The 15,461-nt window shown below is 46.7% G+C and overlaps 3 protein-coding genes across 3 annotated transcripts; 2 read left to right on the top strand and 1 right to left on the bottom strand.

The window, feature by feature from the left end:
* Positions 1-487: 487 nt before the first annotated feature.
* PENARI_c003G05185 (uncharacterized protein) lies at positions 488-1,773 on the top strand (the record flags this gene model as incomplete). The annotated part of the gene is made up of 3 exons (XM_022628361.1): positions 488-619; positions 706-924; positions 1,033-1,773. The coding sequence occupies 3 exons, from the start codon at positions 488-490 to the stop codon at positions 1,771-1,773; spliced, it is 1,092 nt and encodes a 363-aa protein (XP_022491418.1).
* A 5,456-nt stretch (positions 1,774-7,229) lies between these two features.
* Positions 7,230-9,624, bottom strand: PENARI_c003G04523 (putative nuclear localization protein; the record flags this gene model as incomplete). The annotated part of the gene is made up of 3 exons (XM_022628312.1): positions 7,230-9,127; positions 9,263-9,376; positions 9,558-9,624. 3 exons carry the CDS (start codon positions 9,622-9,624, stop codon positions 7,230-7,232), a joined length of 2,079 nt encoding a protein of 692 aa, XP_022492016.1.
* Positions 9,625-11,997: 2,373 nt separating this feature from the next.
* On the top strand, positions 11,998-12,236 carry PENARI_c003G12314 (uncharacterized protein; the record flags this gene model as incomplete). Its single annotated transcript, XM_022628851.1, has 2 exons — positions 11,998-12,153; positions 12,231-12,236. 2 exons carry the CDS (start codon positions 11,998-12,000, stop codon positions 12,234-12,236), a joined length of 162 nt encoding a protein of 53 aa, XP_022491349.1.
* Between the last annotated feature and the right edge of the window lie 3,225 nt (positions 12,237-15,461).

The following is a 15,461-nucleotide window of genomic DNA, read 5'->3' as shown; positions in this document are numbered from 1 at the left end:
CCTTTCGATACATACCGTCACACATAACTGTCACGTATCTATACTACTCATTTCATATCTCCAACCGCCAAGAACACATAAAGACGAAAAAAAAGGGGTGATTTACCCGCCAAATCTCCGGGATTAAACGAAATGACGATCAACCAGCACACGGTTAGTGCGTTGCCGCGATTGGTGGAGTCGCGTTTAGTTTAGAGACATGTGAAGAGCAGCTGGTGTATTAACTGTTGACATACACTAACTTAACTACAGTACTAACTGTTAACGCAGCAACGAAAAACGGCGAGAAACGGACGCACGTGTTCTGCACCATAGGATATCCGCGTCGGGGAATGCGCCACACCCAAGTTCGACTTTCTTCACGGCCACGTGGGACTCGAGTATAAAGAACAACAATCCGCCGATCCTGAACCCAAAAGAAAATATATTATACCACTCTACACTGAATTGGCAGGCAATCCCCGTGTACTCCGGTCTGCTCCCCGAGATGAAACTCTCCACTTTCGGCTCAGCCCTTGTGGGCCTAGCTGTTGCCCACGCTTCAACTGTCGAGTATAGTGCTGTAACGGGTTATTTCCTTCAAGATGAGGATTCCACTGATGCTTCTACATTCGATTATGTGAGCTTACCACTGTCAAATGTTCTAGGAGGGCTTTGCTCTTTGAAATACCCAGGGTGTTGTTACTGATATCGCATTCGTCATAGACAGCGGAGAACTTCGGCTTGATTAATCGGTCATACCCTGCCGATCAGAAGCTCAAGAATCAGGCTTCCTTGACCCAGTGGGAGCGGTTCCATCACCAGGTTGTTAAGCTTAATGAGGAGTCCGCTAAGAATGTTGAGTATAAGGTTCTCTTTTTGGGGAGGCATGGTGAGGGTTGGCATAATGCTGCCGAGACTTATTATGGAACTCCGGCTTGGAATGTGAGTTTTATACATTCTTTCTTTCGGTTTATATATCCTTCCAGGATTTATTGGTCTTTGGATAGTATATACTGTTCCCACGGATATCAATAAGCTAATGCATAACAGTGCTACTGGGCCGAACTAAACGGCAACAGCACAGCAACCTGGGCCGACGCAAGCCTAACAGAAAACGGCATACAGCAAGCCCAAAAAGCGCACGATTTCTGGGCATCCCAAATCAAATCCCAAAACATCCACACACCCGACGCATACTACGTCTCCCCACTAACACGCGCCCTCCAAACAGCAAACTACACCTTCACAAACCTAGCCCTACCACACGGCGCCACCCCTTTCAAGCCCACAGTCAAAGAACTCTTCCGCGAAGGAATAAGCATCCACACCTGCGACCACCGCCGCAACGCCAGCTATATCAAGTCCCTATTCCCGGCTTGGCGGCTTGAAGACGGGTTCGTGGAGAACGATCCGTTCTGGAATGGTGTTGAAGGGGAGACGAGTGATGCGGAGGATGTTAGGAGTGCTACTGCCCTGAATGAGGTTTTCTTTGGTAAGGGCGGGAAGGTTCAGCATGAGGGGGCGTTTGTTTCGGTTACGTCGCATTCGGGTGAGATTTCTTCTATTCTGAGGGTTGTCGGGCATCGCACGTTCAGGTTGAATACTGGAGCTGTCATTCCTGTTCTTGTTAAGGCTGTGAAGTCTGGGAAGGGTGAGATTGGGAGTGTTACTTCCTCGCCGTCGTGGACTGTTAGTCCGCATTGTACTGAGCCGCCGGTTTCGTCGGTTACTGCTTGTGTTTGTCCTTCTAGTGCTGTTCCTGTTACTACTCCGCTAGTTACTGGGGCTTAGGTTTGGGTGTGGTGGTTTTTGTTTGGCATGATATGGTATAGAAGATAGGGAACGATTAGGGTTAGTATTTACTAAGATCTATTTTGCTCGTTTTGCTCATTTGTATAAGAGATTATCTTGCTAGATGCTAGAAAGGTTGACCGGCTAAGACCGTATCCAGAGGACATTGACATGTGTATGAAGTGCAGTTGATTCTACGTGGCGCGGCTAAAAGCAGTGGTAGTTGTCTCGACACAGAGGGGCTCTAGGGTGGATGTCTGATACTTGCTGGCGACTTTTACCATCGTGTCAAAAGTAGAGGCATATAATATACGACTAAGGACCTAAATAGAGTCAACTTTCATAATTGAGGCGCATACATACCATCCAAACTAGTAGAGCTAGTAGAGTAGAATGGCTTACTTGCTAAGTACGAATCGAAGCACTTTAAACTTTATGTCGAATAAGCTATCCTCTACGAGTTTAATTGAAACCAATTCTTCTCCTCTCTATTGGTCGTTTATAGTAAATCAATCATATATCACGTTAAGTCTATCGGCAACCTATACATCTAGTCTAGTTCGAACCAAAAAGGTAGGTGAAAACTTACTTGTCCCCTATGCCACAATTATCATTCAAAAACTAACAAAACGCCCGCTGTGGTCCACAGTGGCTAAGATCTGGATATAAACTCCAAAAACAAAAAAAGAAGCGTCCCCGGGAAGGCTCGAACTTCCAACCTCCTGATTAACAGTCAGACGCGCTAACCAATTGCGCCACGGAGACTTGCTTGTGGCGAAACAAGCGATTTTGTGCGTTACGAGTGGAGACCCTTCTCGGCTCGAACAATCGCTTTGTTGTGGACTATTTATGTGGGACATGATCATTTAGCACATTAAGAGGGTATAAGAAGTTTAATAATTGTATGAGGCTTTATTTAAGCTAATTTATACAGATTTTGAGATTATTTCAGGCCTTTAATTACTTCGTTGCCTACTTTGGATCTTTTTTCCTCGACGACTGCGAAACTAGATATTAGCTATAACTAGATAATTCACAGCTTTTCGCTCTCCTTCCTAGTTTCATTGAACTTAACAGATTCATGAGAGAATAGTACACAGTGGTTCTTTGATAATGTGGTACAAGAAGGTCTCCAGTTTTTATTCAATGGTCAGAGTGGTCTAATATAGTGATAGTAATCGACATTCGTAGGCAAACACTGGATAGACACTGCCTCTTATTTAAGGCTGTGATCTTCAGCTTCCTTCCACTAGTGAACCAAAACCTCCTACTATATTACATTTCCCTGAAAGTGCATCATTTCTACATCTTCTATATACCTATAGCTCCTGGGCTATATCCATATAGCATATAAACTTTCCCATATGCTCATGCTGGGCGCTAAATTCTCACGAGCGACTGGGTCCAAGATATTGTGCTCTCCTCTTTCCTGGCTCTGATCCTGGTTGCATTGGGTACCTCCCTTGTTTTGGTTGATTATCTGGAGAATTAGTCGAGCTGACTAGATCTTAGTTAGCCATGGCCTACGTTAACTACCTCTGATTCTCCAGCTTCAACTTCGATCCATTGACTCGTTGAATCCAACAGCTCAACTATTGACTCGACACTCTCTGTCTCTCTGTCCTTCAAAAAGAAATCCCTTCGAGTGACACTGAACTTGAGGAGCAGACGCGTTCGCAACCTGAAGCATGCCAGTATGTCTTATTTATCGCACATTCACCAACGTACTTGCTGATAGCCTCCTACAGGAAAGGTGTTGGACAGAAGAAGGTGCATAACCGGGTCCCACGGGCTCGTTTTGCGTGCAGCTTGATTTATAACTTTTACTGGTCCCTGATAAACGAGTCCTTAGCAGCGGACAAGACCCTTGTATAACTTTATAGAGAGATGCTCTTTCCTTGGACGTCTAATTTCATGCCTCCTTAAGAAGGGTCACAGAATCCTCGTTTTTCCCTCAATGCTGTAGAAGGGTCTTGCCTTGTGACGTAGAAAGCCACGGGCGCAAATACATGAGAATTGTATACTCACCGCAACCTGGAAGTATTTCGAGTCGTTGAAATGCCGTTACAAAGCTCAGTGCGATCGCCAGTTTCTATGTGCATATATAGCAGTTCATTGACTAGTAACTTAAACTTAACTCACAAAGGCGAGAATGCAGCTCCGGAAGAGATTTTCTGCGCCCGAAACTGCTACACAGGTACAAAAACCCTGATACAGGGTAGAGACAGATCATATAACCCAGCGAATTAATGTCTATGTAAAATGGGCCGAAACCTGGATAGGTATAGTTCTAAGTGCGTAACTAGACCTTACCAGCCGTGGCGCTTGTCTTTCTGGTTCATTAATCACAAAAATTGGCAGCTCTTCAACAAGCACGTCTCCGTGGCGCAATTGGTTAGCGCGTCTGACTGTTAATCAGGAGGTTGGAAGTTCGAGCCTTCCCGGGGACGTTCGTTTTTTGTTTTTGTTCAATCATTCATTCATTGAATCAATGAAGCCTTTTTGGAGGGGGGTCATTGTAATTTATTTTTAAAAAAGAAAAAGAAATATTTTGTTACTCAAAATTGGGTAAGTTGGGGGTGGTAAACTCCAATCTCCTTTAGCATCGTAGCATTTTCTGTGCTTTGAATGCCGGCTTGAATACGTTCAACCGAACTTACATAATTTACAATTATGACACCGTTGGTCAAAGTGTCCTGTTATACACTAAAGTATATGTGTCATGTGTCTGTGGAAAGCTTGCACACCTGCTGTTCATCTTGTTGAGTGATTTAGATAAAGCGGCTAGGTTATCCCTTCTGTGGGATTGTATATTGGAGTAGTGAATACAATCGGGTTTTTCCTGGAAGATATGGAATATGATTACATGGCCTTGGGGTTTAGGTCGGTTGTTTTACCCTTGTAATATATATGCTCTAAGTGTGAGGGGCGATCAATTTACCTCACTTGCAACGAGACCCTTGCTTGATCTAGGAGAACTTCCACGGTGTAGCTGCTCTAACATCCCGTGGCGGGTGCTCATATATGCATTTATAGCACACTTGAGTGGGTGTATACTACGTTGGCTGTGGCAGAGTCATCAAGATCTCTAGGGGATGTGACATTGATTGCTTCATATATTTATTCTATTTATCCATATGCAGTTCGGTTTAATTGAGGGGCTAAGTAAGTAAGCGAGGGGAAAGGGAGTACTGAAGGGTGCCAATTTAATGATTACGGTCCTATTATCTCAAGCTCGGTTTGACACTCCTAGGGAGGAAGAGAAGGGGAGGCGTGGGGGGCGGCGGTGGGCATCAATTCCTGGAGATTACCAACTTATACTCCGCGGTGTTATGTTCGGTCTAGCCATGTCAGACGCTCTTGCTCTACGCAAGACCATGGGGGAGTAACATAGTATTCACCGAGTGCACTTGGTAAGGCAGTCTATCGCATTTGTAGTCTCCTGCTAAGGTCATTTAGTTATTCTTTGTGTGCCCTTTATATGTCGCTAGGTGTGCATAGCTCAGATCTTCGCTGGTGATCAGGCTCTTGTCTTTTATATGATACCTAGGCAGCCGGGGTCCTCTGGGTATTAATTTGAGGTTCATTGTGTCTTACTTGGAAGCTTGGGTGCTTGCGTTGGTGTTGGCCTTGGTTTGTTCTTCCGTCAATGGCGTGGGGGTCTGCTTCGGTTGGAGTATGAGGATTGGGTGTCAAGTAAGTATGATAAAACTTTGCATGTCAGTATTAGAACAGACTATTTGGCCATCTAAAGAATATCTAGTATCGTATACTGAGACTTAGTTATGTACTAGGGTGTAATTTTCCTGGGATGGTCTGCTACATTGTTCTGTGAACAGCTTGTCATATGGTAGATACTTCAGGCGTCGAGGTGCGACAACCAACTATAGCTAGCATCTTGTTGTGTCCGTCAGTTTTTACTTTGTGCGGACTGGGCTGCCTAGTCTCCAATAATATAGGCCCATGGTTGTAGTATCATCAATGTCTGCGGTGATATATATCTACATTTGTATCATCTCTAAGAACAAACAACCAGTTTTTTCTTTTTTTTCTTTTTTTTCTTTTTTTCTAAAAAACCATTGAAGTATCACCTAGAGCCTAGTATCATCTCTTCAGAAAGGTAAGCTTGACCTATAAGCAATGTAAGTTCCCACTAACTTATCGTTCGTTACTAGTAATTTAGCATCAAAACTTTCTGGCTGATATAGCAGAAGCAGACTAGGTATCTCAACAAGCAAGTCTCCGTGGCGCAATTGGTTAGCGCGTCTGACTGTTAATCAGGAGGTTGGAAGTTCGAGCCTTCCCGGGGACGCTTTTTTTTTCTGTTTGCTTTTGATTTTGCACCCGTCCACTACTAACCACGACACTAAACCACACACACCATCAATTTACATTAATCGAAGAGATAGGAATGCTAATTTCTTCTCTCTCTTCTTACAACCCATCCTAAATTCGAGTAGAAAGATAAGTAGCGTCATAATGCTCAAAATCGAAGAAGTTGATTAGCGTTTGAATGTCAACGATTGTAGTAGGCAAGAAAGACTATTGTCATCTGCGAAATAACGCCAACCATCTACCACATCAACCAAGAGCGGAGCCAGATAACAAGGGAGTAGAGTAGGTGGGGTATGTACCAATCACCATTAATCTGAAACTAGTGCAACGCAGGCAAGGGAGAAGTACAGAAAGATAAGAAGAGAAAGCATCTCGGATGCCGATTTAAACTGCGAGAAGTAACAATAGACAGCAGAAGTGGACACCAGAGGGATAGGAAGTGATACACCATGCAGAGGTAATGCAAGATAGAACAAATAACCAAAGATAAAACAACAACGAAAGGAAAGAAAACCACGAGTCTTAAACAAGACTGTAATGCACAAACAAGAAAGTAGCAGATAGTAAGATAATGATAAGAAACCAATAAATAGTGGAGATGCAAGTGAACACTGAACACTGACTCCTCCGAACGGCCGAGAGTTATCAGACGTCTCGGCCAAGGTACAAGGACAAAGAAACTAGACCCGGATTTCGACCGCCGTACACACACATTTCTATCGACCATGTATAGGGTAGAAATTGAAACATACAAACTCGTAATCTTGTAACACTCTGTCCAGATAGTAGTATCAACGCCGAATTGATAGAAATCAGATAGAAAAACAACGCCGGTAAAGACACACCGGAAAAAGACAACAACCAGGTAGGTGCCTTGATCACGTACAAGTCAACAAAGGGTATAGGAATATTGGCCCAGATTAACATTAACCGAAGATCCTTCACACCACAGCATGCAGTGAAGAATGCAGAGGAACACTGGAACATCAGAAAAAGGGGAGTAAGTCAGACACAAAAGAGAAAAGCAGATGATGAAAGCATAGCAAGGAGATAGCGTCTCAGATGATGCTGTAAAAAAAGCCAAGGGAAAAAACACCAATTTAGACAATGCTGACTGCAATCTAGTAACCCCATCCGCCGCCAAGTGGGCTCCCAGACTGGCCTGACTGAGGCTGTCCGGCTTGTTGCATCGGCCCACCAGGTCCAGCCCATCCGGGCATACCGGCGCCTCCCATGCCCATTGCAAGACCCGCCTGCTGAGGATTTCCAGCCATAAAGGGCTGGCCACCCGGAGCCTGATTTGAAGGGTACATAGGTCGTTGCATGCCTGGATAACCGGCTGGTGTGCCACCAGGATAGCCCATGCCTTGCATACCCTGCGGCGGAGCCTGTTGTGCGTGCTGCATTTGAGGGAATGACTGTGGCATTTGCGGTATTGATTGACGCTGCTGGTTCCGGGGAGACTGGTGGTGCTGCTGCTGCGTATGAAGAGGAGATGGTGTTTGCTGAGGAACCCCGGCCATTTGTTGACCATACTGAGACATGCCGACACCCTGATGACCGGAAGAGGGCAACGGAGATGGCTGCGGTTGGGGTGGTGGCTGTCCCCACATTTGCTGCTGCTGAGATGGATACCCATAAGGAGGAGGCTGAGCCATACCGGAAGCCATGGACGGGTTGGATCGTTGGTGCATCATGCCAGGTTGCATACCCGGAGGAACTCTGAGGGGAGATTGTCCAACGGCTTGGTGAGTCTGCGGGTAGCCTGGTTGTCCACCCATCATAGCGTTTTGGTGCATCGAAGCCTGCATGGAAGGCTGTTGAGCCATCACGTGCTGGGTATGAGAAGGGTTTGCCATCCCACCAGTGGGGATATGGGATACTTGAACTGGCTGTGACACAGACAAACCCGAGTCAAGAGCGGTACTGGACTGAGGCTCTGTTTCAGGAGCTTCACGGGGCCTAGAGTAAAATTCATCCAGACCTTTCTGACGGAAGGTGCGCTGCGAGCTTAGCATCTTGTTAAAATCGGCGGTATGTGAAGCCTGATTGAGGAGCTCTGCTGCCGAACTGGTTTGCGTGCGGTCATGGTAAGGTTGTCCCGTCATTTCCTGGCGGGAACGAGGCATGACATTGTAATCTCGCAGCCGCGGGTCATCTGTTGTTGCCATCTGAATCATCGGGAGTGACGCCAGGGAAGCAGAAGCGTCACTAGTATCAAGAGAAAGTCCAGGAGGTAGCGGTTCGATAGTACTGCTGTAAACAACATCGTTGTGGGGAAGTGCCGGTAACAGGTTGGTTGCAGGCTCTGTGGTCGAGCCATCGCGAGTCTTGGCCGCACCAGGACGCTTCTCGCCCGCCAGGTCATCCTCTGTGAAACCCTGTTTCCTAGCCTTGCTCTCCCAATAATCATCCCGAACCCGACGGCCATTTACGATCACCCGGCTCCCAAACTGTCGGAACATGGATCTGGCGGAAACGATGGCGATTTGACGGGACCGATAAGAATATGGGAGAATATCTTGCTGGATGAGGTCGTCCTTCTCAATCTGGGATGCGATGATCTTATGCAAGGACCGGTTTTTGTTGAACAAAAGATATGAATCTCGATAGTTCAGTACCCTCGCGCATTCGGTTGCAAGCATGAACAGTTTGTTACCGCGGAGGGGAACGCGGAATGTCCGGCATTTGTATTCGCGGCCACCAAGTGGGTATCCCATAGGGTCTGCCTTTGTCTCTCCTGCCTCATCAAACTCTTTTGGAATGTACTCATCGCCTTCTGGATTCAGTTGGTCGGACGTATGATCCCTCACGGTGGGTAGCGCTTTAACCTGCGACTTTGATGGGGTAGTCTTATTTTCCGGAGGTGATGCAAGAGGCGGCGACCCGGCGTTTGCCTGCGGCAGTGGGCGAGATTGCATTTGGGGTGTTTGAGTGGGTGTGTTCGCGACAGGTTGTTCACTGGAGCCTGCGCGAGGAGTCTTTGGGGGACGACCGCGCTTGCGACGACTTTGTTCATCTAAAGAGAGATAAGTTAGTACAACTCATAGAAGAATCCAGACGCTGTGAGAGGGCAGATATGCAAAGCATTGCTAGGATTAAAAAGAAGTATGAATGGAGCGTATTGATAACGTCTCCCCCGCCGCGCACATACCATCATCCAGTTCTCCTTCCGCATGTCCATTCCCGCTGTGTTCTGGAGTGCGACTACGCTTGACACCACGGGGACTTGTATTTAGATAGGATTGGGCTGGCTGGACAACAGATACTAGTAGGGGTATCAGTTTGAAAGCAGCGACGGGGGAGTGATACAAAGAAAAAAGGTCAGAGGGCCGATGCGATTCATCAGAGGTCAAGAACAGGCCGCGGACGCGAAACGATTTGCGAGGTGAATCGAAGAAATAACAAAGGCGCAAGGACAGGTAGCATCAATAGAAGGTGGAACATACCAGAGTTGCTCAAGTTCGCAGGATCGATAGTCCCCGAGCCATCGACAGGATCTCCAAGACCATTCATTGTAGATAAGGAGTGAGGCGTGTCATACATCGTTCAAGGCGCCCGCCGCAAAGAGGCGCGTCGGGATAAACGCGCAAAAGAGGCCCTGAAGAGGGAGTGGCGCAAGAGAGGACTTTTGGCCTGAGATCAGCGGATAGGTCAAGTCCAAGTAGCTTGGGGCTGGGTAGGTTCGGATGAACTTGAGAGGGGGAGGACTCGAGGCGGTGAAGGTCGGTGGCCTGATATATCAGGGATCAACGGCAAGATAACTTATACTGATCTGCGTTGATCTGACTTGCACTTTGCTCTTGCTTGGGTTTATCGGGGAGAACTCAAGTTGCAAGGGGAAAAAAGGAGTGTGGCTGTCTTGTGATTGGCCTCGGGAAGCAGAAATATGAGACTTACTGTCTCCTGCGAGAAGCAAATGTGGCACCGAATCAGAAAATGACCTATTTCTGCACGAAGATGCCCCGTGCTCGTGGGAAGCACTAAAAGCAAGTATCTGGATGCCGAATCAAGCAAAATATAAACACCCAAGACCCGGATTCTTGATGTTGGAGGAGATTGGTACTTTGGTGCCCCGGGCAATAGGATCGGATATGGTCCACACTTCAATGAGATATGGAGCCGGAGGGAACAAGAATCTTTTTGTGATCTGCTAGGCGCGGATACGGCGCTGGGGTACGAACAGGGCCAGTACAAGTGAGATAATTCACGGTGGAACCCGACTGCAGCCTAAGCCTCAGAATGCGTTTCTGTTCTTTTGACTCCGGGATCCAAGCAGGACGATGTTCCGAGGTGGCACAGTGATCGAGTCCTCGATATGGGTTGAGCAACACGGAGGACCCTGCGTCTTCTGGGCAACAAAGGAGAGGTGCATGCAGGAGGGGGCAACGAGAGAAACAGAACAGAATAATAATAAAAAGGTGCAACGGTAGCACAAGAGCACAAGGCTTTAATTTCAAATTCCCAAGTCACTTTAGGGCCAATCACGAGATCAACCAACCTGAGGTATTGGTATTGTCCGTGTATTTTTATATTCGGATTTTGATACTTCCATGCTGATCGTTGGAGAAGAGCGGACTATGTGCGTATATTAAGCTAAAGAAACCCTCAAACAGCGTCTAAATGGTCTGGCCTTCCTATTTTAACTCTAGAGACCATCTCATCACAGCAAGGGCAAAGTCTAGACACTGTAATAGGCCTTTGATAGGGCTAAGATCGCGTCGATTTAGTCTGGATTCTGGGACGGTGTAACTCGAAGTGTCTCAAAAATGCCAGGCCGATGGGTTTATGAAAGGAGTAGGAAAGGCGAGTAAAGAGAAACGCGGATCGAGCTCATAAATGTAGATGACCCTATAGAAGCGGAGAGAGATGAATATAATACCAGGAGATATGCATGCTTCTGGGCGTCAGCTAATGCAGCATGCAGGTGCGGAAGGTCCAATCCGGAGTAGAGCACCAGAGATATGCGCGGTCGGATGATATCGGATTGAACACCGGAGATTCTGAATAATGAGGACAAAATAAAAGAAGCCACTTGACTATTCGAGTCGTCCTGGCTATTCAAGCCCTAAAGGTATTTCCTGCTTTTGTGCCGACATCCAAGAATTCGGGCGATATTCCTCCGGACGAGGCAACGAGGGACCGTAAATAAGAGTAAGGAAGGGGCCGAGGGGACTGAGCCCAGGCTGCACCTTGTCATCTTAGCAGAACCTTGGAGCTACGACCATTTAGAACTAGCGCTTCATGGATGAAGATAGGCGTGGACATGCTTTATTTGGCCCGAGGCTGCCATGTTTCATTTAGATATTATACAGTACATTCATTATTCCATAGTTTCAGGAAAATGAGGAACAAGTCATGGTCATATTGAAGGAGGATGGCTCTATAAGCCCCATGGAATAGACACTATCGGGGTGGAATGGTCATGTTCGCAATATGCACGAAAGCCTTGTGTCGCGGGATCAGTGCCTTTCCAGATCAGGAACTATTCAAGCCAAGCACAAACCTATGATTCGTCCAACAACTAGCAGATGACCAACGAGAGAGGCTATTGACGGATGAAAAGGTCACTTGAGCGGAAACTAGGGAGTCGATCAACGGCCCGTGCGAGAAACAGAGTCTCTTGAACTGACCCAATCAGCATAAGCTCCAAGTTCCATCTATACAACGGTATTGACTGGTCGACACTATCACCGAATTCGGAATTAATTATTGCTATACTCGGGGACCGCACCATCCGCGACGGCTGTACGAGGTAGAGCAAGATGTAGCTAGGTTGCACAACAACGCCCGCCGTGACATGGACGGACTACATCCATAAGTATGTGAATGTACGGGGTCTAAATTGGAAATAGACCAAATAATATACACACTGGTCCGGGTTTCACAATGGCCGGCCTTAGAGTGCTGCCGTTTTCCACGCTCGGCGCCGGCTTTTCTCCCAGTAACACAGATGACAGCAATGGTGCCGCGCTCACAGAGCACAAGGTGACTCTGCAACTCCAATTTGGAGAAAGACTGGATCTCTTGATCATGGGCACTCAAGTTAGACCTTGCAGAATCGATGTTTGTATTTTAATCGTATGTCCAATTCGGTCTACAGCGCTGGAGGCAACATGCAGTCGTGATTACCACCTCGAATATGATTGAGTAACACTAATATAAGGGTGTTTGTGCTGTTTTATGCCACGCAAATCTACTCTCTCGTAGACTTGGACCCTGGCAGGGTACTGAACAATATGTATATCTGAGAACAACCGCTATAAACGTCCACCATATAGACTAAAAATTACAAATATGGAGTGTATGAAATTCTTAGGGAACATATGACTCCCACGATGCCGCCACCTCCTAGCCAGGTAAAAGCCCCGTTCATGATGTATACAAGACCCCCACATCTACTGTATCCCTTCATTCCCTGGGAACTATGTTCGACACATGCGGGGCCATTTTATTGACAAAAGAAAATCAAGCTGCTGAAAACGATAATTCGTCAGCGCCAAAATCATTGCAAATGCCAAAGATGACAGTCCAATAGCAGTCCCAGCCTGTTTGACTTCTAAAGATATATCCAAGTCAAAGTTCAAGAAGTTTCTCTCTTGATGCTACAGCGACACCAAGCGCTTCCCGGCACATCTCTACTAGTGGAATAACCATCAAATATGGTTCTGACCGGGAGTTTGGACAAAAGCGACTACCCCGGAGACCAGCCAACCCCACTTCTTTGACAAGCCAAGCCTTAGAAAAGCGGCAGCCTCCGATGGAACGGGGTGCACAGATCCTGACCTATCTTAGACAGTCTTATATCTGCTCATGGGAGTTCAGGGACTAGTGGTAAGCTATGACTCGCGGGGAAAGACAAGCAGGCGCTAAACACTAAAGCATGTAGGCGTTGTCATCACGCGTCACAAACAAGATAGAAAGCAGGGAGTTGTGATTTGCCTTTTTCCATATTGGGTATACCTGAGATGACTCGGAGCGTTGCGCGTCGGGGCTACGTGTTGTACAGATTCACATCTGAATTGGTTGTCTCCTAGCTTTTGATCTATCACAGTTCACAGACCTTTGGCATGACCTGGAAGAGGTTCAATGACCGACAGTCTACGTTGTGATTTGTGTTTTATTGAAAGACAACCCGCTGGAGATAAATAGTGCCTATGGGTCATTCTGTATACTATGAGATACAGACCTGGGCTTTCCACGAAACCAGGTGAACCAAGTTGTCTACTGAGTGGCACATTTAACACTCATTGTGTGACAAAGATTACCAGAGAATGAACTAAAGAGATTGGTTGTATAATTTGCCTGATACTAAGTCATAACCCCACAAATACGAGATCTCGGAACAACGGCAACGGCGCCCACCGAACCCATGTCGTCTGACATTCACTGTATGGCGCAAAGGTCCCAGTAAGCCCAGAAAATGCCTTAGCTGCAGCTGTATGTCCGATTCTCGGAAAGGAAACCCTGACACGGCAATGATAGTCACACCCAAATCCCGGCTGGGTTTAGGCATTAGCGTGAGTCAGGAATACTTCAGGCCGCAGCAGGGGCCGGTAGGCGAGATGCATCGCGCATGAGGTGAAAAGCCCATGACCTAGACAGAGATCGAATAAGATCGGCAGGGTGCAAAGCCCTTCAACCTCTGCGGAGTTGGGGAAAATCATCTGATACCATGCAGTTGCTGCCGCTGGACTTGACGAATCGAAGGGGATGAGATAGGACTAGCGGAGTTCCAAGAGATTTAAAGTCTGTTTCTATTGGATCGAATCGTCTTTGTAGTTTGTTACGAGAATGAATCGTAGACAACAATATGGCTTGAGACAGGCAACTATCACATGGAGAAGACATCGAGGTACTACAACATTGGACCGCGTAGTCATCTGATCAAGGATTGAGTAAGAATTTGACAACATATTTTAGGTCTCCATGGACCAAACGCTTGAAAGTAGGTCTGTGCCTTCAAGACGGATGGGAAGACAAGGTGTAGATCTAAGAGAGCTGAGCGGTTATCTGGTTATGTGCACACAAGGGGAGTGTGCTCAACAAGGCCATTTCCAATGATACATTTTGCATTTTGTAGTTTCTCTCAAGATTTCTTACAATATTTGAGACACTCTTAACCCGTCCTTAAAATGAAGGCGGAGGTAGAGACCACTATACCCCCCGAAAAGCTACACAGGTATCCCGCGGGCTGAGTAACTTGAATATTGTACGATCATTAATTAGCCCTAGAAATCATGGTATATTCTCAAAGCCCCACTTAGTCTTATTTTCTTTCATAACAAATGCGGCCGAATGTGCCCAGGTGACACTCAGTGCAAAGATCTCAGCGGGACGGCCGGGCCGAGTCCGAACCACGGTAGGGCGAAACTACGCCATCGGGATGCTACATCGATGACAATGAAATTGTCAGGCTCTATCAAAATGGGAAAGACCTTGTTTAAATTAGGTGGCAGTATTGTAGACTGGAAAAATATTTCCCCCTTTTGCGGTAGGAAGAAATTATCGCAGCGGAATGCTTGTTGACACGATCCCCAAAGAGCAAATTTCACCAACTAGTCACTTTAGCTGCGTTCTTGATCTAGTTCGTGAGAAGATCGAATACATGTTTAATTGTTCCAAGGGTGAACTTCAAGCCCCGTGCCATGTGACCATTTTGCAGACCCCAAAGGCCGGTGAAACAACGAGATCAAGTTGGATCAGCGGATGAACCGCGTCGTATTCAGCCTGCACAAATCTAGATAAGACTATCAACTTTTTTGACGATCGCTCGTGGTTCCAACAGAAACCGCGGTACCGCACGGGCAACATCCTTGTACATTCAAGCCTCGGAGAAGATGTCGGGCGTCCGCCGCTAAGTTAGAGGGTATCCATCACAAAGTAAGACGGCGGATGCATTAAACCGACCAGACAAAGTAGATATAGCCTGCAGCACTACTCGAGCAAATCAACATCTGAAACATTCAACGCCTCATTAATAAACGTTTGTTAGCTCGCAACATGTGAGAGAACTAGTTCGAGCTAGAAGCTGTAGTGGGCCCAGCCACGGGTGCTAGTGTGCGAGAGAACCTGCTTTCCATTGTCCAGCCCTCTGAAGGAAATTCTAGACTGGGTTCTTTGGCTTAGGTGGCTGCAATAGCCTTGACCAACGCACTGGAAACAGTGGGGTTCATTAATGCAGCGGATTTGGCCATATTTTGATTATTGTCTCATTCGTTGCCAACGGTGTCGCGTCTTGATCTGCAACAATGCCTCTCTGGCTTGCTTTGGCTTGCTTTTCTGAGTCTGGGCTTACGGAGTAACGTCCATTGTGAAGTGTACATGTACATGTATTTGTACAGTACCGTCAG

This window comes from Penicillium arizonense (assembly GCF_001773325.1).
Source record: "Penicillium arizonense strain CBS 141311 chromosome Unknown PENARI_contig003, whole genome shotgun sequence".
Lineage (NCBI taxonomy): Eukaryota > Fungi > Ascomycota > Eurotiomycetes > Eurotiales > Aspergillaceae > Penicillium > Penicillium arizonense.
The sequence above is the reverse complement of the archived record's forward strand: the minus strand, read 5'-3'. Positions and strand labels throughout refer to the sequence as shown.